At 40.6% G+C, this 27,814-nt stretch overlaps 1 protein-coding gene across 1 annotated transcript; it reads right to left on the bottom strand.

Annotated features, from left to right (window-relative positions):
• Positions 1 to 8,519: 8,519 nt before the first annotated feature.
• On the bottom strand, positions 8,520 to 27,283 carry LOC136181098 (NLR family CARD domain-containing protein 3-like). Its single transcript, XM_065961404.1, has 12 exons — positions 27,106 to 27,283; positions 26,823 to 26,933; positions 16,664 to 16,774; positions 16,469 to 16,547; positions 16,106 to 16,310; positions 14,175 to 15,978; positions 13,897 to 14,070; positions 13,628 to 13,801; positions 13,359 to 13,532; positions 12,364 to 12,531; positions 12,197 to 12,243; positions 8,520 to 9,564 (listed from the first exon to the last, which is right to left on the bottom strand). The coding sequence occupies exons 1-12, from the start codon at positions 27,243 to 27,245 to the stop codon at positions 8,996 to 8,998; spliced, it is 3,756 nt and encodes a 1,251-aa protein (XP_065817476.1). The 5' UTR covers positions 27,246 to 27,283; the 3' UTR covers positions 8,520 to 8,995.
• Between the last annotated feature and the right edge of the window lie 531 nt (positions 27,284 to 27,814).

The following is a 27,814-nucleotide window of genomic DNA, read 5'->3' as shown; positions in this document are numbered from 1 at the left end:
CTGCTGTCTTGGTCAAAAGTTGATCTTCAGTTGAAATAATTGCATCATTTTTGAGTGATTTGAATATTGTTCTTTGTTATTACAAGTTCTGTTTTTATGGCTGAGGCTGTGTTTGGTTTAGAGGACACATTTCACAGCTGGAACAGAAATGTAAGACTGAAAACTCTGTGTTTTGTCTCTTTTTCTGAATTTGACACTTTCTCATACCAAGTCACTTTAATCATCACTCGTCACTTTATCTTGTCATTCTCTTCAAATACTGTTTCAATTCTCAATTCCCCCCAGTTAACTTCAACATTCATTTTTGTACTGTATATACCCCCTGTTTTTATTTTTTATTTTTATTTTTATTTATCTTATCTATTCTGTTTAATGTGTATTTGAGCTTTCTTGTCTATGCTGCTGTAACGCCCGAATTTCCCCTCTGGTGATCAATAAAGTATTATCCTATCCTATCCTATCCTTCTTTATGTGAGGCAACTCCAGAGGACCTTTCTGTTTCTTTTTCTCTGCTCTTCAAAATACTTTTTAAAAATATATGCTTTACATTTCATGACAACTTAGAGCATCAGTAACAGATTAGTTTAGTTTCAAGCTGCTTCTAATCATCATCATGTTCTGATCGTATTTCATCTGTCAAACCGCTTTTCATGCACTGACATCTCTTTCCTTATCCATCATTTTATTTTTGAGTACAATCTTCACAGCGAATACGCACAAAGAAAAATGATTAGAGGGATTTACATTTAACGCCTTAAAGTTACATCACACTGCTGAGAGGCAGGTTGAACTCCTCTGACCGAAGTTTGTCTCTATGCTAAACGTGAGATCAGGTCGAGGCTTTGTGATGATCGCTGATGTCTCAGTATCTTCAGGAGACACACACACTAATGTCCATGACCAGGATGCCCCCACACTCTCTGTCTGGCAGCAGCAGACGAATACACAAAGGTTGTCAAGTGGATCACATGCATATATGTCTGATGTCGGAGTATGAGAGGACACAGAAGGAGGAATTAAAAAAAAGAAGCACACAAACACATCGTGAACTTCTATTTCTCCAGGGGGCTGAATCAAACTTTTAAAGATTACTTTGTGGTTTTCTTGGTTTTTAAAGAGATACATTATTCACTGGGTGTAATTAAAGTCAGATCCCGGACTCATAATGAACAGTAAAGATATGATCAGTGCCAAAGAGTTCAGAGTAAATACTTTGTGCCTGTGCATATGCTCAACAACACAAACATACTCTGCATACATCAGACTGCATGCAAACAGAAAGAGCTGCTGATGTTATTGAAGAGATCGAGCTGCCCTCTAGTGGTTGTGTTTAGAAGTGTTCAGTAAACAGAATGATTAAATGTGCATGTGTTAATACTTTGATGAAGGAGGGGGGAAGTGGAAAATAAAAATGTAAAGAGACATAAAAACATGACTTGCATGTTTTCTCATTGTTCAAAAATGGCCGACCAGTTTATTGTTTCACTTGTTTCTTCTTTGAGACTTTTTAGTGATGCTAAATACAACATGTGTTCCCTACTGTTTTATTGAAAATAATTAGAGACCGCTCCAAATGTCCTTAAAATCCACGCCATGACATGGTATGATACGATATGAGCAGGCCCGGTTCATACATTTAAAATAAGGGTGCAATGCAAACTTTTGCACCCTCATTTTAAACGTCTGCACCCTCAATTGAATGGACGCAAAAAAATAACGATAGGTTTTTTTTTTAAAACAATAAGTAATCAAAACTTACAAATGACAACAGTGACTCAGATCGTGTTCACTACATCCATGATGGGATGGTCATGACAGGTGCTCATGACCTGTCTGTTCAGCTGGGACCACATGATGGACTCATAACACCTACACTACTTTTCCTTTGCTGTTGCCGATCACTGTAGCTGCACCCCCTTTAATCTCAGATACACTCAAAGTCATTTTGTTCTAAGCGGGAATAGAAATGAATCCTGAGATATCTATAATAATATAATAATAATACTTTAATTGTAGGGCACTTTTCAAGATAGATGCACAAAGTGCTTTGCAGAATATGACAGTACAGCAATCTTAATACACTGCACATCTGACACTGTGGTCAGCAGCATCGGAGCACCACAGGGGACCGTGCTCTCTCCTGTCTTGTTCACCCTGTATACCTCTGACTTCCAGTATAACTCCGAGCTCTGCCACATGCAGAAATACTCGGATGACACTGTGATGGTTGGTTGTGTCAGGGATGGACAGGAGGAGGAGTACAGGAGCCTGGTAGGGGACTTTGTGACGTGGTGCAGGTCGAACCATCGGCAGCTGAACACCTCCAAGACCAAGGAGATGGTGGTGGACTTCCAAAGGAACAAGCCACATCTACAACCTGTTTCCATCGGGGGGGTCAACGTGGAGGTGGTCAAGACCTACGGGTACCTGGGGCTGCAGTTGGACGACAGGCTGGACTGGTCATCAAACATGGACACTATCTGCAGTTAGGGTTTAAGGGACCAGTCACCTATTAGAATGACCATAATACTCACCACCACCAGTTATATGAATTTCTTACCAATAGTTAGGGTTTAAGGGATCTTTGGTTTCCCAAACTCGTACTGATATCTGGAAAATAAAGGACTTGAGGCAGGGTAGACCATCGCCCGAGTTGTTGAGAGAAGAGGACGTGATGCCTTGACCCACTGCCGTTGTGCAGCGCCTATACTAAATGAATGCCCTGAATGATGTCATATGCCTCGGCTTGTAGGATCCGTGACCTGACGAGTGCCCGTCATGACTTAAGTTGTGGTCATGTGTCTTGGCCTGTCTGGGGGCCGTTTGACCCGGCATGTGGCCAGCATGACATCTGATTGACCTTTGTGGATAAATCAACTGATGCGTGCCCGCTGACAAGGATTTCCTGATCAAGACAGCATAGGACAGAAAATTATTTTCCAAAGCACTTACCATGGGACATGCGTGAAAGCAATTGCTTCAAAATCTTACAGCCATACACGATGATCGTGCACATTAATGTAACCACATTGGAGATGAAGCAATGATGTAGTACAAGCTGCATTAAACTGTAAGTCTCAACCTTGACACTTGCCCGTATGTATGATCAAGTTGGATGATGTTTAAAAGCATATAAATGAATTGGTCTTATACCGACTCATGACCGAAGCTGAGTTCATCACTGGGTGTTATTTACCTGGAATGAATGCCGGGGTACAATAAGCAGGCCATACGGTAACCGTGAAGGAATTCACTGACGGCAGAATTACAGTTTATGGAAGACTTATCTGGTCATGTTTCAAATATCTGCTTTGCATTAAATGCTTAGATCGTAGTCTGCCCTGACTATCTGGAAGAGAAGTTCCCCCCCCAAAACCTAGGGATGTCTACATCCCTGAGAAAATAGGATGATCGGCTTAGCATTGAAACTTTATGTAACTGTTGCAACAACTGCTGGAATTTAAATCGTAGCTCCTAAATGAAACTGTACTTTGATTGATCATCGGTTTCTGATCCTATCTACAGCATAGTGATTTGACTTGATAGAACCGTCACCTACAGTTTTCACTTGCCACTCTTATTAAAACTGTGATGCTGTTGGACGTACAGTTGCTGGTACAGGTTGAGGGGCATTAAGCAGTTAGCAGAAATCCTAGATATCTGGTTAGCATCGGATTGATCACTTGAAGAAAACGCCCATAACAGCTGATCACCAGAGAAGGGAGACAGAGGACGTAGTAGGGGGAGTGGTTTAGGTTAAAGTGAAAGGATGAATGAATGAGTGAAAGAATATAACCAGTCTTCCTGTCTGAACTTACGCTGAGCTCCATATGCTGTTGAAGAAGCTCGTCAGGAGGCAGGATACTGCTCGCCACTGTGGCGGCGATAAGCATGAAGAACTCCAAACTCTGTACACTTCCCTGACAAAGTCAGTTACATTAGAATGATTACAGCCAAAAATGAAAAACATTGATAAACGGATACGAGGCAGCAAAGATATATTCCAATACCGTTTAATTCCTGGATACACCACAAAGCATCATCTCTGACTTAAAATAAAACTTGTAAACTAAAAGTGGTACCAAATGTGTTTTTATTTTATCAATATTTCAGCCCTTGTTTTCTTGCTGTCAATTTTCAGATATTTGTTTGAATCTTAAACACGTTAAAAAAAACATTTATTGTTTTATTCTCGTAAATTTACAACTTTAATCTCGTAAATTTACGATTTTATTAACGTAAATTTATGAGTTTAATCTCGAAATTAAAAAAATAATAATAATTTAACGTGGCCCTCATCCTCCGTCGTACACTTCTATATCGTAAAATGGGTTTTTTATGAACGACACACCTTCTCAAAGACATAACCCTTGTGCCCTCCTCAAATGTATTTATATTTTTCTGCTGCGTTACGCTGTAATAAATGATTCTGTAGTCATGTACATTTTACTTAATATATCTGATAAAATGTATTAAATATAAATGCGTCCATGATTTTGTGGCAATTGTTTAAGTAACTTTCATACAAAAATGTTTGAGATAGTATCTGCATATTTTGGTTACATTAAATATAATCTTTATGTTTATGTAATTCTAAATCAAGAGTGAATCCAACTCAATAGAATTAGTCAGTTTTTAATTGAAAAGCACTTCCTGTTATTTTGCGCCTTTTTTCTTCTTTTGAATTCAGCAGGCTCTCATCTGGTCACAAGACATAAAGAAAGTGCGGATGACTGGTGCCCCTTTCCCTCCATTTAACTCATCAATTTAATTTGGTTGACAAAGGTAAGGAGAGTTATTTTATACTGTAATGTTTATGACTTGTGGGTGTATGCTACGTTACAAAACGAAATTAGCAAGCAAAGTAATACAGAGAGACAGAGACGCAGTAGAGGCAGAAATTATGCATGTTATGTTAGGCTATAGTGTGATGGTATTACGCAACGATATCAGAAAGATATCACGAGTAGTTACACTGAGAAAACCACAAGCTTTATTGTTGCTTTTAAGTTGCTGAAGAGGAAAGAGGAATCGCTCGCGTGGGGAGGGATGTAAACAACATGGTCATAGTTTTCTCATTCAGCAGCTAAAGGTACGATAACGTGTTGAAAAATGCGAGGAGAGAAATTGGCAATGCAACGACAGTGTCTTGAACCGTAATTTTTCAGCACAGCCGATCATGACAGATTTGAGTTTCGTGAACTGACGACCACGCTCCATTAAAAAACACAAAATTTATCACAACCGAGAGCTGTTAGCCCAGAGCTGCTAAATCACACATTGACTGTGACTGTGTCTGTGATACTCGTGCAAGCTCTCACGCGTTCCTTTTTTTTCACGTGCTGAAAAGCATAAATTGCTCCTCTTTATTTAATCCTCTCTAATTTACAGTATTTCCTCACTCGCTGCTTGCTGACACCGAGCTGTCACTAGCAGGCTACATTACATTTTTACAGTTTCCCTCTGTGTTCATTCTATTATTGATTATGCAAAGAAGATGTCTTACTTTTCTTTTTTTAACTATGCATTAACTACTTAATAATTAGAGCTACTTACTTATTTTTTAGATACGTTGATAAGGTAATTCAAAGTGACTTTGTGAATGTTGTTAAAAACTATACTTTTGTCATACATGAAACATGCAGGATAAAGTAATCCTAGGAGGTTAACCCACTACATTAAGAATATATATTCACTCGTGGAAGTTTAGTTTTAAAGTGCAAACACTTTTCATAGGCTGAACTGGGTTCTTTCTCTCTCTGCCTTTGCTAGTTGTGATAAAAAATATCTATTGATTTTATTCAATGTAAAAATTGTTTTTACAAATCCGTCTTCCTTATATTTAATGTAACCAAAATAAGCAGATACTATCTCAAACATTTTTGTATGAAAGTTACTTAAACAATTGCCACAAAATCAAGAAAGCATTTTTATTTAATACATTTTATCAGATATATTAAGTAAAATATACATGACTAAGGAATCATTTATTACAGCGTAACGCAGCAGAAAAAATATAAATACATTTGAGTAAAATGCAACATTGATGGTTAAGACTAAAGAAGTCTTATCCTAATTCTAATTTAAAATGAGATGCAACGTTTTTCATCAAACTCATTGGGTATATTATGAACATTAGGACAAGAATTTCTACATTTCATCCAGAATTCATGTTTAGAATAGAACTAAAGAGACAAAGAGAACACTTCCAGAAGAATTCTGAAAATCAAATTATAACTTTTACGAGCCCTTCAATACAAGCTATAGTACACATGTAATTGAGAGGGTGATGTTTTTATATTCAAATAAGAGCAAAGGCACATCTCTAATTTAAATTTTTCTGTATTATCTTCTAGGTGTCTCCAGATGAGATGGCGGTGTAAAATCTGTGGATTCATAGCGACGACAAGGGGTGATCTTCTGACCCATTACAGACTACAGCACAGGACATTTGAAATTGGAAATTCGATACCTTGTCTTGTTCATGATTGTCCATGCTCCTTTAAAACTTTGAATGCCCTACGCACACATCTTTCAAGATATCATCCAGAAGATGAAACTAGAGGGCCAGGAGTCATCTTCTGTTTTACATGTTTAATTTGCTCAACTCAACATCCCTCTAAAAAATAATATTTTCTTCACCTTGGTAATCACCTGAGGAGATATGAAACTGTAGAGTGTGTTTTTGTTGGATGCACATCTTTTGTTGGCATCATCTTCTGTATGTTAAAGGCTGCTTGAAATGCTGTACCTTTAATAAAGTCTGATAAAAAGTGTTACTTTCGTCAAGCATTAAATGTCATTGTATCTTACTTAAGTAATATTTATTCTGTATTTTCTGATCGACTAATTCTAATCTCACACTAAAATGTAGGTCATAACGCGAACATGTATGTAATTGCCAAGAAATTATTATATTTATATTTTAATTAATTTTATTAAGGAAAATTAAAAAATGCACTGAATATGAAGATTAGTATTACTCAATTATATATCATTTATATATTGAATTTAATTATTTATATCAGTACCATTTACTAATTTAGACATTTCTCTTATTGATATCTACTTAATGTTTTTGTTTAAATTTGGTTAATTTATTTTTGTGCTTTATTTGAATCTACTCAATTTAAACAAGTAATTCTTAAGGGTCTGATTTGAGTAACATTAACTCAACTTTTAACATAGTTAGATTTAATTAATAATATTGCGTGCAATCTGTTGCCTCAATTTTATAGAGTAGTTATGGTGTATCTTTTTTTTTACAGTGTAGTTAAAGTTAAACAACTTTCGACTTGCTCAAAACATTCAATTATTTTCTGAATTGTAACCCTTTAAATGCAAAGTTATTAGTTGAATGATGATTAGAGTCTTGGATATGTGACAAACTAGTAACAAAGTTGATTTGATTGCATTAGTCTTTTCTATTTAACCTCTGGACACCTTGGTTGCCAAAATGTACTCACAAAATCTGCAATAAAATTATCAATATTTGCTTTTGTATTTTGCTGTTTTCTACACTTTCTATGAGCTTCTTGTTGTGCAGTCTTTGTTTTTCTTTTGTTTTTATTGTTTCTCAACAATAGTCAAAGAGCCGATTTCTTCTGTCGTTGTCAGATGCTTCACAGGAGGCTTTGCCCGAGAACAGGTACTTAACTTTATTTGGATGCATTTCTTTGTTTCTTCTATTTTGTAAAATATTTTTATTAATATTTTGTGTTCACTCTATATTATAAAATGCCCATTGTTTCACAAATGCTCATCTTCTCTCTCCAGATGCAATCATAAAACAATTAACCGGTTTCCAACGGTGGCGCTGCTCTGTAGCGACCCGGGCTGCCTCGTGCTAAGAACCCAAAGTATTTATATACTTAATAATGTTATCGTTTTATGTTTGATGTGAAGGATGATGTTGATGTTTTTATTGCTGCAGCACGGGTGAAGAGCTGAAGACAAATTTCTCACTTTGTGAGACAATAAAGTTAATCCTGTCCCCTGCTATCCCTCGGCCATCTGTGACCACTTCTACTCCCTGCACTGTTTGATATTGTTTGTTCTGTTAAACTAGTTATTTGTATTTATTTATATGAAATATTAGAGTTATTACCATTTTATTCATGTTTGTTTAGAAGTATAAAAATATAAAAAAGTAAATAAATTCTGTTGAATATAAAGATGTATGAATGTTTTCATTAAGTCTATGAATATTGTCTTTGATGGTTAAACTCTGCAATATAAGGGGCAACCGCTGAAATCTGCATAAATACAATTTTCTTGCAATAAATTCTGACTACAGCGATGTGATGGTTGCAAATCCTTTCATTGGGATAACAATGCAACTGAATTTACTTACACAGCCCTATAGCCTACCCTGACCTATGTTTTAATTCTGTTCTTTTAAAGGAGGATTATTATGATTCCAAAGAGGTGGAGAATCTCAAGTCCCTGGAAGAAATACGACTGCAGACTTTCACTTTAAACTTGAAAAATAAGGAACTGAAGAAAGGTAAGAGACCACGTAGGTGCTCAGAGTGCAGTAAAATATTTAATGTAAAAGGAATCTTGACCAGACACATGATGATTCACACTTTGTACTCAAATGTCGAGATTGGGACTTGGATTGATCCATAACACTACTTAATACTCAAATACAGAGGTTTAGAGTTGAAGAAAGTGGTTTTAGGGTTTAGTTACTCTTTAACCAGAGCTGTCTCAGTGCTGCTTTTTGGTCCAAAACCTGACTGGAAGACATCCAAACAGTTGTTCAATATCAAGAAGTTATTTAACTTCTGAAACACAGCTTTGTCTAGCATTTGACCTAACAGAGGAAGATTTGATATAGGCCTGTAATTATTCATTGTTGTCTAGATTGTTCTTTTCTAGTAGTGGCTTGATGACTGCTGTTTTCAGGGCCCATGATCACACCCACCAACCATGAAACAGACCAGCTGGACAGAGTGAACAGAGTCAGCTGATCTTCAGTCAGCAGTGTTTCTCAGACTGACAGACCACACAGAGACACTGAAGAACCAGGAGACCAGAACATAAACCCAGGATAGAGAGGTTCAGTGAATGTGGTGTTGAAGGTGTGGAGGTGGATCAGTGTGTCGGAGGAGACTCTGTAGAAGGACAGAGAGCCAGCAGGACAGTCCACATACACTGCTACTCTGTTAGAGACAGAGGAGGAGGAGGAGGAGGAGGAGGAGGAGGAGGAGGAGGAGATCTCTGTTCTTATGTTATTGTGATAGACAGAGTAACCTTCATCAGAGCAGATCAGACTCCAGGACTGATCATTATATCCAAACAAACATTCATTACTGCCTCCTCTCCTTCTGATTCCTCTGTAACTCACTGATACATCAACCTCTCCTCTCCACTCGACCTCCCAGTAACAGCGACCAGTCAGACCAGTCCTACACAGCAGCTGAGGACACCAGTTATGAAATCTGTCTGGATGATCAGGATATGACTGAAGCTCCTCCCCCCATGTCACCTTCCTGTTGTTGTCAGACAGTTTCAGTTTTCTGTTCACTGTGTTTGTGTCCAGTTCCAGCTCACAGGCGTCTGATGGAGAGAACGAGACACAACACAGCTGCAGGTTATCATCTGTTCATTCATCAACAACTTTACTGACACTTACTGATAGAGGTGTAAAGGTACACGTACTCGGACCGGACCGTTTCAGTACAGGACTGATCCGAGTACGCGCGGAACAAAAGTGATTTAATCTGTGTTCCCACACGGACCGCAAAGCAGAAGCACACCTCAGGGTGGAGGAAGGCTGCAGCTGCTGGTATGGGACACAGCTTTTAGTTAATAACTTGTAAAAAAGTTCAAACATAAACTGTGCAAACTGTGCAGATTAGTAGTTCCTCGAGTCCTGTTGGTCTGGACAGTTGCATATAACCGGGATGGAGTTCTTTTTACAGACTTACTCTTAAGTTTTGTTTTCATTTTCAGCGATGATCCCGCTCAAACTAAGAGCAAAAGGGGAGGGGGAGATGCGTCTGTGTGGGAGCATAACCTGCAGCATGATAGAATGAACACCTCCCTCCCCATTCCCACAATAATGGACAAAGAGACGTTGACAAGACGAGAGTAGTGTGCCGTTGTTGTTCAGCGGACATTGGGTACGTCACAGGCAACACGTCCAACTTATTAAAGCACTTGAAAAGGCACCACGTGAACGTAAACATCACTGCAACTAGGAAAAAACAGACAGCCTTTTGCTAGTAATTCTAAATGGGCCAAAGCCATAAAAAATGCCATTGAAGTTCTTATATCGACAAAGGGAAATATTAATAGTTCTGAAACTACACTGTCCCAGATGTGATTAGGTTTATTATGTGCTCAAAGAGCATTCAAAAAAGTGTTGCCTTCATAAACTAAAAGGTGTCAGTGTAATTTAAAAGAAATATTTTTACATATAGGCTATATTAATGACTTCATTTCATTCTAAAATACTTTATTTCATTCGTTTTTTTAATTTATTGGAGACTCTTTTGGTTGAAGGAAGCAGTATAAGTTTATTTTATGTTTTTTTTTCCACAATGTTTAATTTAAAATGTTAGGTCTGAACTGTCGATGCTGCACTTAGTCCAATGTGTAAAAGGGAAATTATAAATGTTCCTAATAAAGAAAAAAAAAAGCGTTGCATCAGGTCCCTTTACTGTAGTGAAAATGTACCAAACCGAAGCTTCAAAACTGAGAACTGTACCGAACTGAAATGTTTGTGTACCGTTACACCCCTACTTACTGAGAGTCAATCAAACTTACAGTTCATATTCAGCACTGAATGATGTTTGACAGCACTGAAATGTAATAATCCACTTCTAATCAAGTTCAAATGGAGTTACCATGGCAGCCAGGAAGAATGGAGATCCAAATCAACAAACACATGCAGTGAATAAAGTCTGACTAATCAAAGTGCAGCACAAAGAATCTATGAACCATCTGCTGTCTCCAACTGTTCTGTCCTCAGAGGTCACATTCAGCACAAACAGGAGCCTCATTTCCACTTTCACTGTCACACACAATGTGATGGCAGCAGGAGTGTGCCACGTCCCTTTGTCCTGTCTAACTAGTTTTAAACTGTGTTTCTGAAGTCATGGAGACCATTTCTTTTCCATCAATCTAGGCTCTACAACATACATGTTTTTGTTTTAATTGAAATTTAACTGCACAGGATGAACAGATCGAAATCTGAAGAAACAGATGATAACTCAGTCCTTGTGAGTTTTTCTCTGCTTGTCTAAGGCGTAGGCCACGCCGTCCCGACCTCACCTGGCCACCTGGCGGCCTGCAGCTGACTTGTGTATTGTTGTTGGATGTTCCTGCTGGCCTGTACTATGGTGATCGTGGACTTTGCTGTGTGCCTTACTGTCTGCACAGCCAGAAGACGAGGAGGAGAGCTAGCTTATGTCTCTAAAGATATTCTGTTTCTATTTCATCACTGAATTCACGTCTGGATGTTTTTGAGGAGAGAACTTGATGTTGGAGACTCTGCATATTTACATGTTTATGAAAATGAACGTCAAATCAAAAATGATTTCTGCTGTTTTTAAAGTTGATGAGCTCCACGAGCTCGACTACGAGCAGCCGGCCAGCAGCCAACATCAAAATGTGAAATGTCACAAAAACTGAATGTTGTAAAATATACATTTCTGTTGGATGTGATGAATGGTGATTTTCTATTCACTGGATTATCACTTTTATTTCAGTTTACATTTTTTATTTCATATTTAAACTCTCATGAGTTTCCATCACCCTCACTTTTATCATCACTTTGTGTTACTTCCAGCCCTCATCCTGTTGTAGTTTGAAAGGTTTAATCATAACAGAAACACAATCTGGACAGCAGCAGGCACAAACCAATAGTTGTCTAACCTCTGAATTTAGCCAAGTCATAAGATCATGACACACACACACACACACACACACACACACACACACACACACACACACACACACACACACACACACACACACACACACACACACACTTTGTAAAGCATCTTTGGGTTTCATGAAAGGCGCTATATAAATCTAAGTTATTGTTATCAACTTCTCCGAGAGAAATAAACAAATCCTCTATTCACAAGCCATAGTCTCTGTCTGATTGTTCAAGAGCATTTACTCTTCTACACTCCAACATGTGCTGCTGTGTTCTGATGAAGAGAAATGAAAACACACTCACACTTCCTCAGACCAGGCTTCAGTCTGTGCAGTCCACTATGGTCCAACCTGGAGGAAGAAACCAAATCAGAATCTATTTCATACATCTTCATTTAAATCCAGCATCAGACAAGAAGCAGAGTTCATCATTCAGAAACAGTGAGACAGCTTCTGTGTGTCTGTCTGTACCCCAGTGTCTCCAGTCTGCAGTGTGGATCCTCCAGTCCAGCAGACAGCAGCTTCTCTCCTCGTTCTCCTGGATGATTGTAGCTCAGGTCCAGATGTCTCAGGGGGGAGGAGCTTAGAGCTGAGGCCAGAGACGCACAACCTTCTTCTGTGATCAGACAGCCTAAAAAACTACACACACACACACACACACACACACACACACACACACACACACACACACACACACACACACACACACACACACACAACATGCTTAACATCCATTGGTCCATTCTTCTCTGTTTTACCAGTAACATCCCGTCATAACCATGCAGCTGAACAGAATAGACTTCATAATCTGATACTAATCAATATTTACTCTGGTGACAAATAGTGAAGGTAAGACAGAGCGTGAGATAAACAAACAGACTGCTTTGACATCAGCAGTGATGTAGAAACAGTTCTGAACTGTTTCATCTGAAATAAAGATTCTTTAGTTCTTTATGTTCCAAACATTATCCATGGTTTGTTTGTTGGTGGGGAAAGAACTTCATATTTAACTTTCTTTATTCCAGTCCAGCTTCCTCAGACTAAAAGACTGAGAGCTATAGAACGAGCTCAGAGCTTTACAGCTTTAATGTGGAAACATACAGGAAAACTTTAAACCACCACCAAGGCCCATTTAATAAATGATTCATCAAGAAAACATGATCTTAGATGAATAATGTGGATCAGCAGCACACTAACCTGAGAGTGTCCAGACTACAGAGTGGACTCTTTAATCCAGTAGACAGCAGCTTCACTCCTGAATCCTGCAGGTTGTTGTTGCTCAGGTCCAGCTCTCTCAGACTAGAGGACTGGGAGCTGAGGACTGAGGACAGAGCTTCACAGCTTCTCTCTGAGAGGTTACAACCACTCAGCCTGAAGAGGATATGTTTGGTAAGTTAATCAAAATATCAAATAAACTAAGTACATTTAAGCTTATTGGGTAAACTTTCACATGAATAAGTCCTTACCTGAGAGTGTCCAGTCTACAGAGTGGACTCTTTAATCCAGTAGACAGCAGCTTCACTCCTGAATCATGCAGGTTGTTGTTGCTCAGGTCCAGCTCTCTCAGACTAGAGGACTGGGAGCTGAGGACTGAGGACAGAGCTTCACAGCTTCTCTCTGAGAGGTTACAACCACTCAGCCTGAAGAGGATATGTTTGGTAAGTTAATCAAAATATCAAATAACCTAAGTACATTTAAGCTTATTGGGTAAACTTTCACATGAATAAGTCCTTACCTGAGCGTTTCCAGTGAACAGTGTAGAGTCTTTAAACCACTACACAGCAGCTTCACTCCTGAATCCTGCAGGTTGTTGTTGCTCAGGTCCAGCTCTCTCAGACTAGAGGACTGGGAGCTGAGGACTGAGGACAGAGCTTCACAGCTTCTCTCTGAGAGGTTACAACCACTCAGCCTGAAGAGGATATGTTTGGTAAGTTAATCAAAATATCAAATAACCTAAGTACATTTAAGCTTATTGGGTAAACTTTCACATGAATAAGTCCTTACCTGAGCGTTTCCAGTGAACAGTGTAGAGTCTTTAAACCACTACACAGCAGCTTCACTCCTGAATCCTGCAGGTTGTTGTTGCTCAGGTCCAGCTCTCTCAGACTAGAGGACTGGGAGCTGAGGACTGAGGGCAGAGCTTCACAGCTTCTCTCTGAGAGGTTACAACCTCTCAGCCTGAAGAGGATTCAGAAGAACACAAATGAAAGCAATTACAAACTATAGTTGTTATTTCTGAGAGGAGAACTACATTTGAACTGGATAGTTATGTGAGCACGTACAGAGCTTTGTTTGAAGCTTTGATCACAGGCAGCAGCCTCAGAAGAGCCTCCTCTGAAGCAGAGTATTTCTTCAGGTCAAACACGTCCAGATCTTTTTCTGATGACATTAAGATGAAGACCAGAGCTGACCACTGAGCAGGAGACAGTTTATCTGTGGAGAGACGTCCTGATCTCAGGGACTGTTGGATCTCCTCCACTAGAGAACGATCATTCAGTTCATTCAGACAGTGGAACAGATTGATGCTTTTCTCTGCAGACAGATCCTCACTGATCTTCTCCTTGATGTACTTGACTGTTTTCTGATAAGTCTTTGAGCCACTTCCTGTGTGTGTCAGCAGACCTCGTATGAGATTCTGATTGGTCTCTAGAGAAAGACCGAGGAGGAAGCGGAGGAACAAGTCCAGGTGTCCATTAGGACTCTGTAAGGTCTGGTCCACAGCACTCTGATATAAAAGTGTTGGGTCAGGTTTTTCTCTGAATAATTTAGACCTCCGAGATCTTGTTTGTTTTTCTGACATCAGATTGACTCCAGAGTTGATGAAGGTCAGATGGACATGAAGAGCAGCCAGAAACTCCTGAACACTCAGATGGATGAAGCAGAACACCTTGTCCTGGTACAGTCCTCTCTCCTCTTTAAAGATCTGTGTGAACACTCCTGAGTACACTGAGGCTGCTCTGATATCGATGCCACACTCTGTCAGGTCTGAGTCATAGAAGATCAGGTTTCCTTTCTGCAGCTGCTCAAAAGCCAGTTTTCCCAGAGACTCAATCATCTTCCTGCTCTCTGGACTCCAGTGTGGATCTGTCTCAGCTCCTCCATCATACTTGATGTTCTTCAGTTTGGACTGAACCACCAGGAAGTGGATGTACATCTCAGTCAGGGTCTTGGGCAGCTCTCCTCCCTCTCTGGTCTTCAGCACATCCTCCAGAACTGTAGCAGTGATCCAGCAGAAGACTGGGATGTGGCACATGATGTGGAGGCTTCTGGATGTCTTGATGTGGGAGATGATTCTGTCGGCTTGCTCCTCATTTCTGAACCTCTTCCTGAAGTACTCCTCCTTCTGTGGGTCAGTGAACCCTCTGACCTCTGTCACCATGTCAACACACTCAGGAGGGATCTGATTGGCTGCTGCAGGTCTTGTAGTTATCCAGAGGTGAGCAGAGGGAAGCAGTTTCCCCCTGATGAGGTTTGTCAGCAGCACATCCACTGAGGTGGACTCTGTGACATCAGTCAGGGTCTCGTTGTTTTTAAAGTCCAGAGGAAGTCGACACTCATCCAGACCGTCAAAGATGAACACAACCTGGAACTCTTCAAACCTGCAGATTCCTGCTTCTTTGGTTTCAGGAAAGAAGTGATGAACAAGTTCCACCAAGCTGAACTTTTTCTTCTTCAGCACATTCAGCTCTCTGAAAGTGAATGGAAATGTGAACTGTATGTCCTGGTTGTCTTTGTCTTCTGCCCAGTCCAAAGTGAACTTCTGTGTTAAGACTGTTTTCCCGATGCCAGCCACTCCCTTTGTCATCACTCTTCTGATTGGCTCATCTCTTCCAGGTGAGACTTTAAAGATGTCTTCTTGTCTGATGGTTGTTTCTGGTCTGTGTGGTTTCCTGGATGCTGTTTCAATCTGTCTGACCTCGTGTTCATCATTGACCTCTCCAGTCCCTCCCTCTGTGATGTAGAGCTCTGTGTAGATCTGGTTTAGAAGGGTTGGGTTTCCTGCTTTAGCAATCCCCTCAAACACACACTGGAACTTCTCCTTCAGGTTACATTTGAGTTTACGCCGGCACTCTGCAGCGACTGTTCCTGAATAAAGAAAGAACTGAAATCAATTAACAGATCCTGATATAGATGACATGACTATCTGAGTTTGGATCTTTAAACCTCTTTGTCCTTTTTTTCTAAAATCCTAAATCTGTTAAAATGTTCTTACTGCTCTGCAGACAGTCAGCCAGCTCCTCCTGCTTCATTCTCCTCAGGAAGTGGAGAGTGATCTTCAAAAATGCCTCTTTGCAGCTTCTCCCCTGCTCTTCATCCTCACTCTGACTCTCTAAGCATTCTGGGTAATCTGGACTCAGAACCCTCTGGACTCTCTTCAGCTCGTTCTTCACAAAGGTGATGATGTTCTCCTCCAGCAGCTGGAACAGAAGGAGACACTGGATATTTAATATAAACTGGTAGAACTCAACATGTGGTTCATCTGTCAGTCTGAAGGTCAGCTGGTCTAAACAGAACAATAACTTAGCATTAAATTATTGTAATGGTAGTATATTAATTAACAGTGTGTTGAACACACCATAAAGATGGAGTCCAGGTCTGTTGGATTCTGCTGGTCTGATTGATCTCTGTGAATGTTGGAGCTCTCCTGTTGAACTCTGTGACAGGACATATTACACAAGAAAACAACAGGATATATATAATGAAACTCTGAGCTAAGATATGAGTCTTAAAACAACAGAGACATAACATTAACTTGATTTTTAATTCTCACCTTCCATCAGCAGGACGTCCATCTTTAAAGTCAATAAGGCGACCTATAGACCGGTCACTCTTCATGGACACACAGCTGGGTCCAGGAGAGTCTGGTCTCTGTTCCTGCATCCTGATACAAACAAACAGCTGGTTAATGAAAGCATTTAGAACAAAGATCATTTTTAATCAGATTGTTCCAGTTTAAACTGGCAGATGGATAATCAGTAATCAGGAGGCAGAGCTGAAGTTCTCCACAGTTCTCTCTGTTTCTATTAGAACAGTATCTCACTCAGAATACAGCCAACACTGTGTCTGTCCTCAAATTCTTTAGACTGATGAAATTAAAGTTAACAGAAGACGACTTAAACATAAACACAGCTCAGAAAGATGCTGTGGTTAGTAACTGAGATTTACAGATAGCAACATGCAGTAATATGATCTCACAGAGAGAGAGAGAGAGAGAGAGAGAGAGAGAGAGAGAGAGAGAGGGAGATATAGGAGCTCAAGGTGCCAGTTCCCCCAGTAGTCTAAGCCTATAGCAGCATAACTAGGAGCTGGTCTACACCAGCTGTTGTGGCCAAATGGCAATATGAATTTTTTACAGTGAAAAAATCGTAAAGAGCCAAACATTAATGACTTTAGAATTATTTGTTTATATTATTGTTTATTCTGGCTTATTTTGGTTTTACATTTTGTTAATTGATTTGGGGGGTATCTGTGCATTATTTCTCCCTCTATGGGGCGGAGCTGCGACGTATCGGCAGTGGAATTTAAGTTGATTAAGGACACCTGGGGGGAGAGTGAGAGTGGGGAAGCGGAACAGTTTTTTGACTGCAAAGGGCCACTTAGGATATACATTATATAGCGATCTGTTTGTTTATTTTATTTTGTGAAGTTTATTTTTGCTGAAAAGTTTTCTATTAATAAATTTAGTTTATAATTTGACTTTGGATCCGTGGCTGCCTTTTGTTTTTATTTGATAGCGTGTTAAACCCGCTCAGCAGCGGCTTACCTAACTGATTTTGTTTGAAGCCATCACATTAAGTCAAAAAACTCTGCTACGATCAAGAAGAAACACACTGTGAACAGGACAAGACGCCAGAGAGGAAACACTGGTCCGGTCGTGAGTAAACAAATAAATGATGAATGGATTGGTGTTCAACGCTTTGTATGACATGTCAGAAATGTTGGATGAGAATTAAAATACAAGAGACGATATGAACAGACTGAAGATGAGTGCAAATTAACGTGTTTATGGATGTGGGCTGTGTTTAAAGAGTTGACGAACGGCGCTGATCTAAATGCAATGCAATATAGGCTAAACATGCTCCGTAAGCAAGGGAGCATCACAAAATGACGTCTTGCTGCACTCCGCAAAAAATAAATAAACAAAACTGTCATCATAATAACGAATGATAAATAAAATAAAGCATGGAAATTCCCAAAACCTCTGCAGAGGCAGAAGAAATGTTAAAAGCTCTCAAAGCATCCTGTAAAGGAAAATTTGAGCCTAGGATGTTCAACTTTAAATATTGTGTGAAAGAGGTTGAAATATGGAAAAAGGAACAAATTGCACAATTGAGGATTGAACCTCAGGACAGCATCTCTAATGTGTCAAGAAAATCAAGAGGATCAAAGGCTTCTTCCTCAGCATCATTGGCATGTAGGAAGGCAGCTGCTGAAAATGCTGCCCTGCTGTCCTAAAGGACAAACATGCACTGTTACTGCAAGAAGCAAAGTTGAAGACATAATTGGAGAACATGGAGCTCAACGCAGAAATTGCAGCATCAGCTGCCAAAATGAAGATTCTCCAAAACACTCAAATGGATGAAATGTACCCAGGACCTGGAGTGGAGGAAGAAACTCGATTGGATGGAATGAATGCATATCTGGATGAAAATAGACAAAGGAAAATAGACTTTATGAATCCTGAGGTCACACCGGTGGAGTTTATGAGAATGGGTGCAGTGCCTAAAACACCCCTTCAGAAAACTGTTGAAACAATGCATCATCAAAGCGATTTTCACAACCCTTCACAATCAACTAAACATTCAATGCCTTCCAGGTTACACAGTATGGATGACTCAGTCTGTAGCCACGACAATCATGATAACATTAACACAGGGCAAAGACAGAACGACATTGCTGAACTTATAATAATGCAACAAAAACTAGCCATGCTGCCGACTATGAAGATAACAATATTTGATGGTGATCCTATGGCATATAAATCTTTTATGCAGGCATTTAAGCACCTTATTGAGGATAAAACCAATAGCAGCCAGGATAGGCTCTATTTTCTTGAGCAATACACCTCAGGCCAGCCTAAAAGTCTTGTCCGAAGCTGTCTACATATGGATGCACAAAGAGGTTTTATAAAAGCCAAACAACTATTAAAGGAGCCCTATGGGGACGAAATCAAAATATCCTGTGCTTATTTGGAAAAGGCATTGAAATGGATTCTTATTAAAGCTGATGATGGAGGAGCGCTGAATGCATATGCTGTAATGCTATGCAGGATTTGCAGCACATGGAGGAGCTTGATATTCCCTCAACTTTAAGGTCGATCGCATCCAAACTTCCTTATAAATTTCGAGAAAGATGGCGAATGGCAGCCTATGAGGTTTTGCAAAGAACAAACAGGAGAGCTAGATTCCAACACCTTGTGGAATTCATGGAAAAACAAGCAAATATACTTCTGGATCCATTGTTTGGAGATATTCAAGACCACCACCTGTCAAACAAAAGGATGGTAACAAGAAACCAAACAGTGAACCTAAAAGCACATAAGAGCCAAGGTAGCAGCTTTGCTACTATATTAACAACAGACTTTCAAGGCAGTGCTTCACACCCAGGTATGGGACAGCACTGCACATTCAAACAGCTGCCAGCAGGTGGCAGTCCTGCTTCTCAATGCACTTTCTGTAAAGACAAGCATGTAGTAACAGATTGTGTAAAATTTAAAGTCCTTCCACAAAAGAAAAAGGTTGATTTCCTAAAAACAAATGGTCACAGCTTTGGATGTTTAATAAAAGGACATATAAGCAAAAACTGCAAACGAAGGCTGACATGTCAAAAGTGTATCAGGAATCAATCAACAATTGTACACATAGAAGGCATAGGAACGACATATCAAGAACTCAAACCTAATGCTAGCCCTACCAAAACAAAAGAAACATCCGTCAGCAGTGCTCTTGTTTCAGCGGATGAAGTAACTGGGGCCGGTAGGGACTGCGCATTAGCCATTGTGCCAGTCAGAGTAAAAGTTGATAAAGGGAATAAATTCATCTCAACTTATGCATTCCTCGATCCTGGCAGCTCTGCATCATTTTGCACAGAGCATCTGATGAAGCAGCTAAACCCTAAAGCAAGGCGAACTACAGTTGTCTTAAAAACCATGGGGCAGGAAAGGCCTGTAAAGAGTTATGAACTCACTGGATTGGAGATAAGTAACTTGGAGGGCAGCACCTAACTTAACCTACCCAAAGTGTTCACACAAAATAAGATACCTGTCTCAAAGGAGAATATACCTACCTCTAAGGATCTCGAAAGATGGCCATATCTAAACAGAATACAACTGAATGAAATTGATGCTGATATTGATCTTCTAATAGCAGTTGATGTGCCTAAAGCAATGGAACTATGGGACATAATAAATAGCCAAGGAAATGGACCATATGCAGTCAAGGCAGTGTTTGGATGGGTGGTAAATGGGCCACTTTATTCTTGTTCTGCTGTGGAATCTGGACCCGTGGTAGCAATGGCCGATCGAATATCAGTTGGTCAACTAAAGGATCTCCTGATAAGACAATATAATCAGGACTTCCCTGAAAAGGCCTGTGAAGAGAAAAATGAAATGTCAGATGAGGACAGAAGATTCATGAAGATCGCATCAACCTCAGTTGTACAAAAAGATGGACACTATCACCTACCTTTGCCTTTTCGCAACAAAGAGACTGTAATGCCTGACAACTATGAAATGGCAGAACAGCGCATCTTAAATCTTCTTAGGAGATTCAAAAGGGATGAAGGTTATGCAATGGAGTACAAAAGTTTCATGGATGATGTGTTCAAGAAAGGATTTGCAGAGAAAGTGCCAACTGAACAGCTAGGTCGGAGAGACGGACAGGTATGGTACATACCTCATCACAGTGTTTACCATCGTCAGAAAGGAAAAGTAAGAGTTGTGTTTGACTGTGCTTCATCCTACAAAGGCACATCTTTGAACAAAGAACTCTTCCAAGGTCCTGACCTGGCAAACGCTCTCATTGGAGTTCTACTCAGGTTTTGCCAGGAACAAATAGCTTTAATGGCAGATACTGAGGCAATGTTCTATCAGGTAATGGTTAATGACAACCAGAGGGACTTCCTCAGGTTTCTGTGGTGGCCTAGTGGAGACACCAACAAACCCTTGGAAGCCTATAGAATGAAGGTTCACCTCTTTGGCGCTGTTTCTTCGCCTAGCATTGCCAATTTTGCTCTAAAACAAACAGCAGAAGACAACAACTACAAGTACGAAAAGGAGGTAACAGAATCAATCCAACACAATTTCTATGTTGACGACTGCCTCAAATCAGTAGCTACAGTAGATCAAGCCATCAGGCTTATCAGAGACCTCAAAGAAGCTTGCTCTCAGGGATGCTTCTCATTGACCAAATGGGTCTGTAATAGCCGCCAAGTTCTGATGAGTATTCCTGAACATCAGGGAGCAAAGAATCTCAAGGAACTAAACCTGGACAGAGAGAAACTGCCAGTTGAAAGGGCTCTTGGGATCCAATGGAATACTGAAAGAGATTCCTTTACCTTCAAAATCGCCATCAAGAACAAAGCCCTCACAAGAAGGGATATTCTTTCCATGGTTAGCTCAATCTATGATCCGTTGGGATTCCTTGCCCCTTTCATTCTTAAGGCCAGGCAAATACTCCAAGAACTCTGCAAATTAAAATGTGGATGGGATGAAATCATCCCAGGAAAACTGACTAAGCAATGGCAGATCTGGGTTACAGGTTTGGATCAGCTCAGCAGATTTCAAGTGGACAGGTGTATAAAACCTGAGAATTTTGGCCCAATCAGAACTACAGAACTCCATCACTTCTGTGATGCGAGCGAAATGGGTTATGGCACTGTGAGTTACCTCAGGTTTACAAATGTTGCTGGACAAGTCCATGTCATATTCATTATGGGAAAATCCAGGGTCACTCCTCTGAAACAGATTACGATCCCCAGGTTGGAGCTGACAGTGGCGACGCTTGCAGTAAAGGTGGACAGGGTGTTGAAAAGAGAACTACAAGTAGAAATCAAAGACTCTATATTTTGGACAGACAGCACCTCTGTGCTAGGATATATTCATAATCATACAAAGAGATTCCACACTTTTGTTGCCAACAGACTTTCAGTGATCCATGACCTATCTCAAGAAAAGCAATGGAGACATGTGGGCTCTAAAGACAACCCAGCAGACGCGGCATCACGTGGGCTGCATGTTGAACCCTTCCTAGAGTCAAGATGGCAAGTATCTGGAACTGCAAGAAACAGCTTGGCCAGAGACCCCTAAGAAATTGAGACAAATTTCTCCCGATGTTCCAGAGATAAAAAAAAACAAGGCATCTGTTAATAGTCTAAGCATGGTGGAGAAAAATCCAACCAGCAAGTTGATTGAGTATTACTCATCATGGAACAGACTACAAAAAGGTGTTGCTTGGATCTTAAAGTTTAGAGAACTTCTTCTTTTAGTAAATCAAAGAAAATAATCTACAAAAACTGACCTAAACTCTAGCTGGACATCTGCAAAAACCCTGAAAGACAAAATGAACCTTTTAAAGATAATCTGTGAAGTACAACATCTGTCTGTAGGAGACATGAAAAATGCTGAAAGGTCAATCATTCTCTTTGAGCAAAGATGCTTTTTCTCACAGGAACTCACACGGTTGGAAATCTTTTAAACTGGACCCAATGGTGGATGAAGGCATGCTGAGAGTTGGAGGGAGAATAGGCAAGTTAGCAATGCCTATAGACTTAAAGAATCCAATTATACTACCCAAAAACTCTCACATATCCAAACTACTAATGCGAAATATCCATCTGCAGACTGGGCACTCAGGGAGAAGCCACATGCTCTCCAGACTACAGCAAAGATTCTGGTTGCCTCATGCAAACTCATCTGCAAGACGAATCATTAAGAACTGTGTCCTCTGCGGCCGCATGCAAGCGAAGGTTGGCGAGCAGAAAATGGCTGATCTTCCGGAGGACAGAGTGTCTCCAGATCTACCACCCTTTACACATGTGGGTATTGATTATTTTGGACCAATAGAGGTGAAGCGGGGCTGGTCAAATATTAAACGCTGGGGTGTTATCTTTACTTGCCTTGGGAGTCGAGCTGTACACTTAGAAGTGGCAAACTCATTGGACACTGATTCCTGCATTTCTGCTCTGTGCAGATTCATGTGTCGCAGAGGAACAGTGACAAGCATCCGCACAGACAATGGGACAAATTTCGTGGGGGCACAGAAGGAGTTTAAAGACACTCTCAGAAAATTTGATCATCACAAAGTGGAAAATACATTACTGAAGGATGGCGTAAAATGGATATTCAACCCACCATTTGGAGCCCATCACGGTGGAGTGTGGGAAAGGCTAATCAGACCTGTGAAAAAGATTCTTTACTCTGTCTTAAAGGAGCAAATATTGGATGATGAAACTTTACAAACAGCACTATGTGAGGTCGAAGCAATAATGAACGATAGGCCGATAACAACAGTGTCAAGTGATCCTAACGACCTTGAACCCCTTACACCAAACCACCTCCTTCAACTCAAAACGAAACCAATCATGCTGCCTGGACTCTTTCAGAAGGAAGACCTGTACTCCCAGAGAAGATGGAGACAGGTACAGTACCTGGCAGATCTCTTCTGGCGGAGATGGATTAGAGAATATCTTCCAATCTTACAACAGCGAAACAAGTGGCACCACCCCAAAAGGAACCTTTGCCTGAACGACCTTGTCATCATAGTGGACAACACAGCACCGAGGAGCTCTTGGCTCCTGGGCCGTGTTGTAAAGACATTCCAGGGGTCCAAAGGGCTCGTCCGGAGTGTCTTGGTGAAAACCAAGAGCAGCATCTTACAGAGACCTATTGATAAACTCTGCCTGCTCTTGGAGGCAGTTAATTAATTAAAAGGGGGCTATGTGCTGGTAACCTCTGGCCCCCCGAGAAATGTATACAAACATAAACACACACACCCCCCCTGACTATTATGGACTATTGAATGTATGTTGATAATGTATGTAAAGTATTTCTAATTCCTGTCTTTTTGGCCCCATTGAATGTATGATAGGTAATTGTTTTGCTTTAGTGTAAACAATTAGGGGCCGGTATGTTGTGGCCAAATGGCCATATGAATTATTTACAGTGTAAAAATCGTAAAGAGCCAAACATTAATGACTTTAGAATTATTTGTTTATATTATTGTTTATTCTGGCTTATTTTGGTTTTACATTTTGCTAATTGATTTGGGGGGTATCTGTGCATTATTTCTCCCTCTATGGGGCGGAGCCTTGGCGTATTGGTAGTGGAATTTAAGTTGATTAAGGACACCTGGGGGGAGAGTCAGAGTGGGGAAGCGGAACAGTTTTTTGACTGCAAAGGGCCGCTTAGGATATACATTATATAGCAATCTGTTTGTTTATTTTATTTTGTGAAGTTTAGTTTTGCTGAAAAGTTTTCTATTAATAAATGTAGTTCATAAGTTGACTTTGGATCCGCGGCCTGCCTTTTGTTTTTATTTGATAGTGTGTTAAACCCGCTCAGCAGCGGCTTACCTAATTGATTTTGTTTGAAGCCATCACACCAGTGCCAGCCCTAACTATAAAATGTATAGTTACTTTTAATTCTATTCTTAAAAATACAGAGTGTGTCTCCCTCCCTCACCCCGGCTGGAAGATGATTCCAGAGGAGAGGAGTCTGAAAACTGGAGGCTCTACCTCCCATAGTACATTTAGAGACTGTAGGTACCACGAGCAGGCCTGATAACTGAAGGCTCTACCTTCCATAGTACATTTAGAGACCGAGCAGCATTTACAACGAGCAGCAATTACTATTAGGATACAGAACAGATCAAGATCAAGAACTTGTCCATAACAACTTCAGGAACCTCAACCTGGAACTCACTTCTGGGACAAAGTCTTCAGACTGACATCACTTCAGATGGGATTAAGTGCTGCTTGCTCCACATTTTACAGCCTTCAGGAAGGTCAGGGTTCAAATACAAACACTTCAAAAGAAAAAACACAAGATAGAACCAAAGCACACAATAATCATGAAGTGGTAAGAAAACTAAATGAAGCTGATGAGGAAAATGAAGACAGGTGAGTAGAGTAGAAGGGAAAGTGTGGGCTATTGAAACCTAGAAGAGAAGGAGGTGAATTCTGAGGACCTCTGGTGGAGAAGTAGGAGAAACAGGAGAAAAGTACGAGTCCAAAGTACGATTTTCAACTTTTTTGATCAAGAAGCAGAGTCTCAGCGATCGTCAAGGTCACTTAAAGTAGCCAATCAAATCAAGTAGGTTTGACATCCGCTTTTTATGACATTTTCCCCTCCTCCTCTTGGAGCAAACATATTTCATTTGGTCGCTCGTATGCACACACAGCCCTGCTCCACAGGCGCTCCCAGCTGTTCTTTCTTCAGCTGCGTTCAGGCGTCAAGGAGACATTCAATAAGAGACATTTAGAGACTGTAGGTACCACGAGCAGGCCTGATAACTGAAGGCTCTACCTTCCATAGTACATTTAGAGACCGAGCAGCATTTACAACGAGCAGCAATTACTATTAGGATACAGAACAGATCAAGATCAAGAACTTGTCCATAACAACTTCAGGAACCTCAACCTGGAACTCACTTCTGGGACAAAGTCATCCCTGATGTATTAAACATGCCTCAGCTGGACTCAGATACCATTCACTAAAACAAGGATCAAGTGTTAAACTATGTAGTCCAGGAGAAAGTGTAGTCAGATATCAATACAATGGTCAGCTGGATCAGCAGGATGTATGGACCAGGTAGGTTAGTGAACGTGACCTGAAGCTTTCAATGCCCAACATCTCACCAGCAGAACCTCATCAGGTTCAGGATCTGGGCTGTGGACAAAGTCAGGACATCCAACATCCACCTCGTGGACCATAATCCTCTAATCACAGTTTTTAAACCGTGGCTCCCATCCTTGATGGTGCATGCTTTAAAATGGACGTGCAGAAGCAGACTCTCAGTGAATGAAATCTGATATTGTGGACAGTATGTCTGTTTGTTTTGGTCATCATTGGGAGTGAGGAAGGAGAGGACTTTCATTCTACCTGAGGGAAAAACAAATATATTAATTCAATAAAAATGCTTTAATTGGGGTCTGGTGGCCAAGTGGTAAGTGTGCGTGTCCCATGTAGGGAGACTGTAGCCCTCCAAGCGGGTGGCTCGGGTTTAAATCCGACCTGTGGCTCCTTTCCTGCATGTCATTCCCCATTCTCGCTCTCCTTGTTTTCCGACTCTATCTACTGTCCCGTCTCTAAACGGAACAAAAAGCCCAAAAATAAATCTTTCCTCAGATTTGTCTCTTTTTAAGGTTTGGCCTATTATTTTGACTTTGTCTAAGAATATTTAGCTTCTTTCTAGTAGGGCTCTTTTTGCTTTAAAGTCATAAAGTCCATTACACTGTCGGCTGGTTCTGTGTCAGGCAGGTTAAGTTCTGACAGGGTCGGGGAAATAGGGCGCAGGGAAAGACCCAAATGCAGAAAAAAAATGGACTCACAGCTGCAATAAAATGATTATTTTCCACATTTTACAGCCTTCAGGAAGGTCAGGGTTCAAATACAAACACTTCAAAAGAAAAAACACAAGATAGAACCAACGCACACAATGATCATGAAGTGGTAAGAAAACTAAATGAAGCTGATGAGGAAAATGAAGACAGGTGAGTAGAGTAGAAGGGAAAGTGTGGGCTATTGAAACCTAGAAGAGAAGGAGGTGAATTCTGAGGACCTCTGGTGGAGAAGTAGGAGAAACAGGAGAAAAGTACGAGTCCTGGGAGAGGTGAACATGGACTGAAGACTGAGAGTGATGTATATGGCTGAGGATGAAAGAGTGAGCCTACAGAAAAGCAGAACAGAGCTCTTTGTCAATTTCAAATCTTACCTTCCATCAGCCGGACGTCCATCTTTAAAGTCAATAAAGCGATCTATAGACCGGTCACTCTTCATGGACACACAGCTGGGTCCAGGAGAGTCTGGTCTCTGTTCCTGCATCCTGATACAAAAAATCCAACATTATTAGTTACTGTGAGCAGCAGATGAGACAGTGATGATGATGATGATGATGATGATGATGATGATGATGATGATGATGATGATGAAGGTGGAGTGATGTGAGTGCTGAGCTGTGACATGGAGAAGAGTCATGGACAGTTAGAGATCCTCACCTCAGAGCTTCATGTTCCTCACACAGAGAGGTTTTAGAGGGAGGGACTCCCTCCTCTGTGTCCTCACACTGATCCATAGCAGAGCGCCCCCTGCTGGGAGAGCTGCACTCTGTCACTACAAAAACACTGACGGAGTTCATCTGCTGAAGTCACATCCAGTCAAAGATCTTCAGATGTGGAGAAAACAAAGAGATGAAGCTGCTGATTCACCTTCATCATCATAATCATCATCATCATCACCTCACTGTCAGTCTACAAACATCACATCTACCTGGTTCACCTTCAAAAAGGGAAAGCAGCACCAGTAAAACCATGGTTATCTTATGGTCCAGCGTGATTGCTGGGCGCTCTTCTTTGCTGCTGCAAGACACATTTTTCTAGCAGTTTTTGGGTACGCATAAAAGTTTAAACATTTTCAACTTTTTTGATCAAGAAGCAGAGTCTCAGCGATCGTCAATGTCACTCAAAGTAGCCAATCAAATCAAGTAGGTTTGACCTCCGCTTTTTATGACATTTTCCCCTCCTCCTCTTGGAGCAAACATATTTCATTTGGTCGCTCGTATGCACACACAGCCCTGCTCCACAGGCGCTCCCAGCTGTTCTTTCTTCAGCTGCGTTCAGGCGTTTTTTTGAGGCGAGTTGCATCTCTGTGTGATCGGGTCCTAAGGGGGCCCCATCTGACAGCACTCACTCTCATCGCTCTGCTAAG

Source organism: Labrus bergylta, chromosome 2, assembly GCF_963930695.1.
Source record: "Labrus bergylta chromosome 2, fLabBer1.1, whole genome shotgun sequence".
NCBI classification, from domain to species: domain Eukaryota; kingdom Metazoa; phylum Chordata; class Actinopteri; order Labriformes; family Labridae; genus Labrus; species Labrus bergylta.
This window is presented reverse-complemented; position numbering and strand designations above follow the sequence as displayed.

Bases quoted from the DNA above. Each gene is read 5' to 3' on its own strand.
- LOC136181098 (XM_065961404.1), bottom strand. From the start codon at position 27,245: ATGAACTCCGTCAGTGTTTTTGTAGTGACAGAGTGCAGCTCTCCCAGC. The intron at 16,548-16,663 runs GTGAGAATTAAA...GTCCTGTCACAG, and splicing joins GGACGTCCTGCTGATGGAAG to AGTTCAACAGGAGAGCTCCA. The intron at 12,532-13,358 runs GTAAGGACTTAT...GTGTGTGTGTAG, and splicing joins TGTAGACTGGACACTCTCAG to TTTTTTAGGCTGTCTGATCA.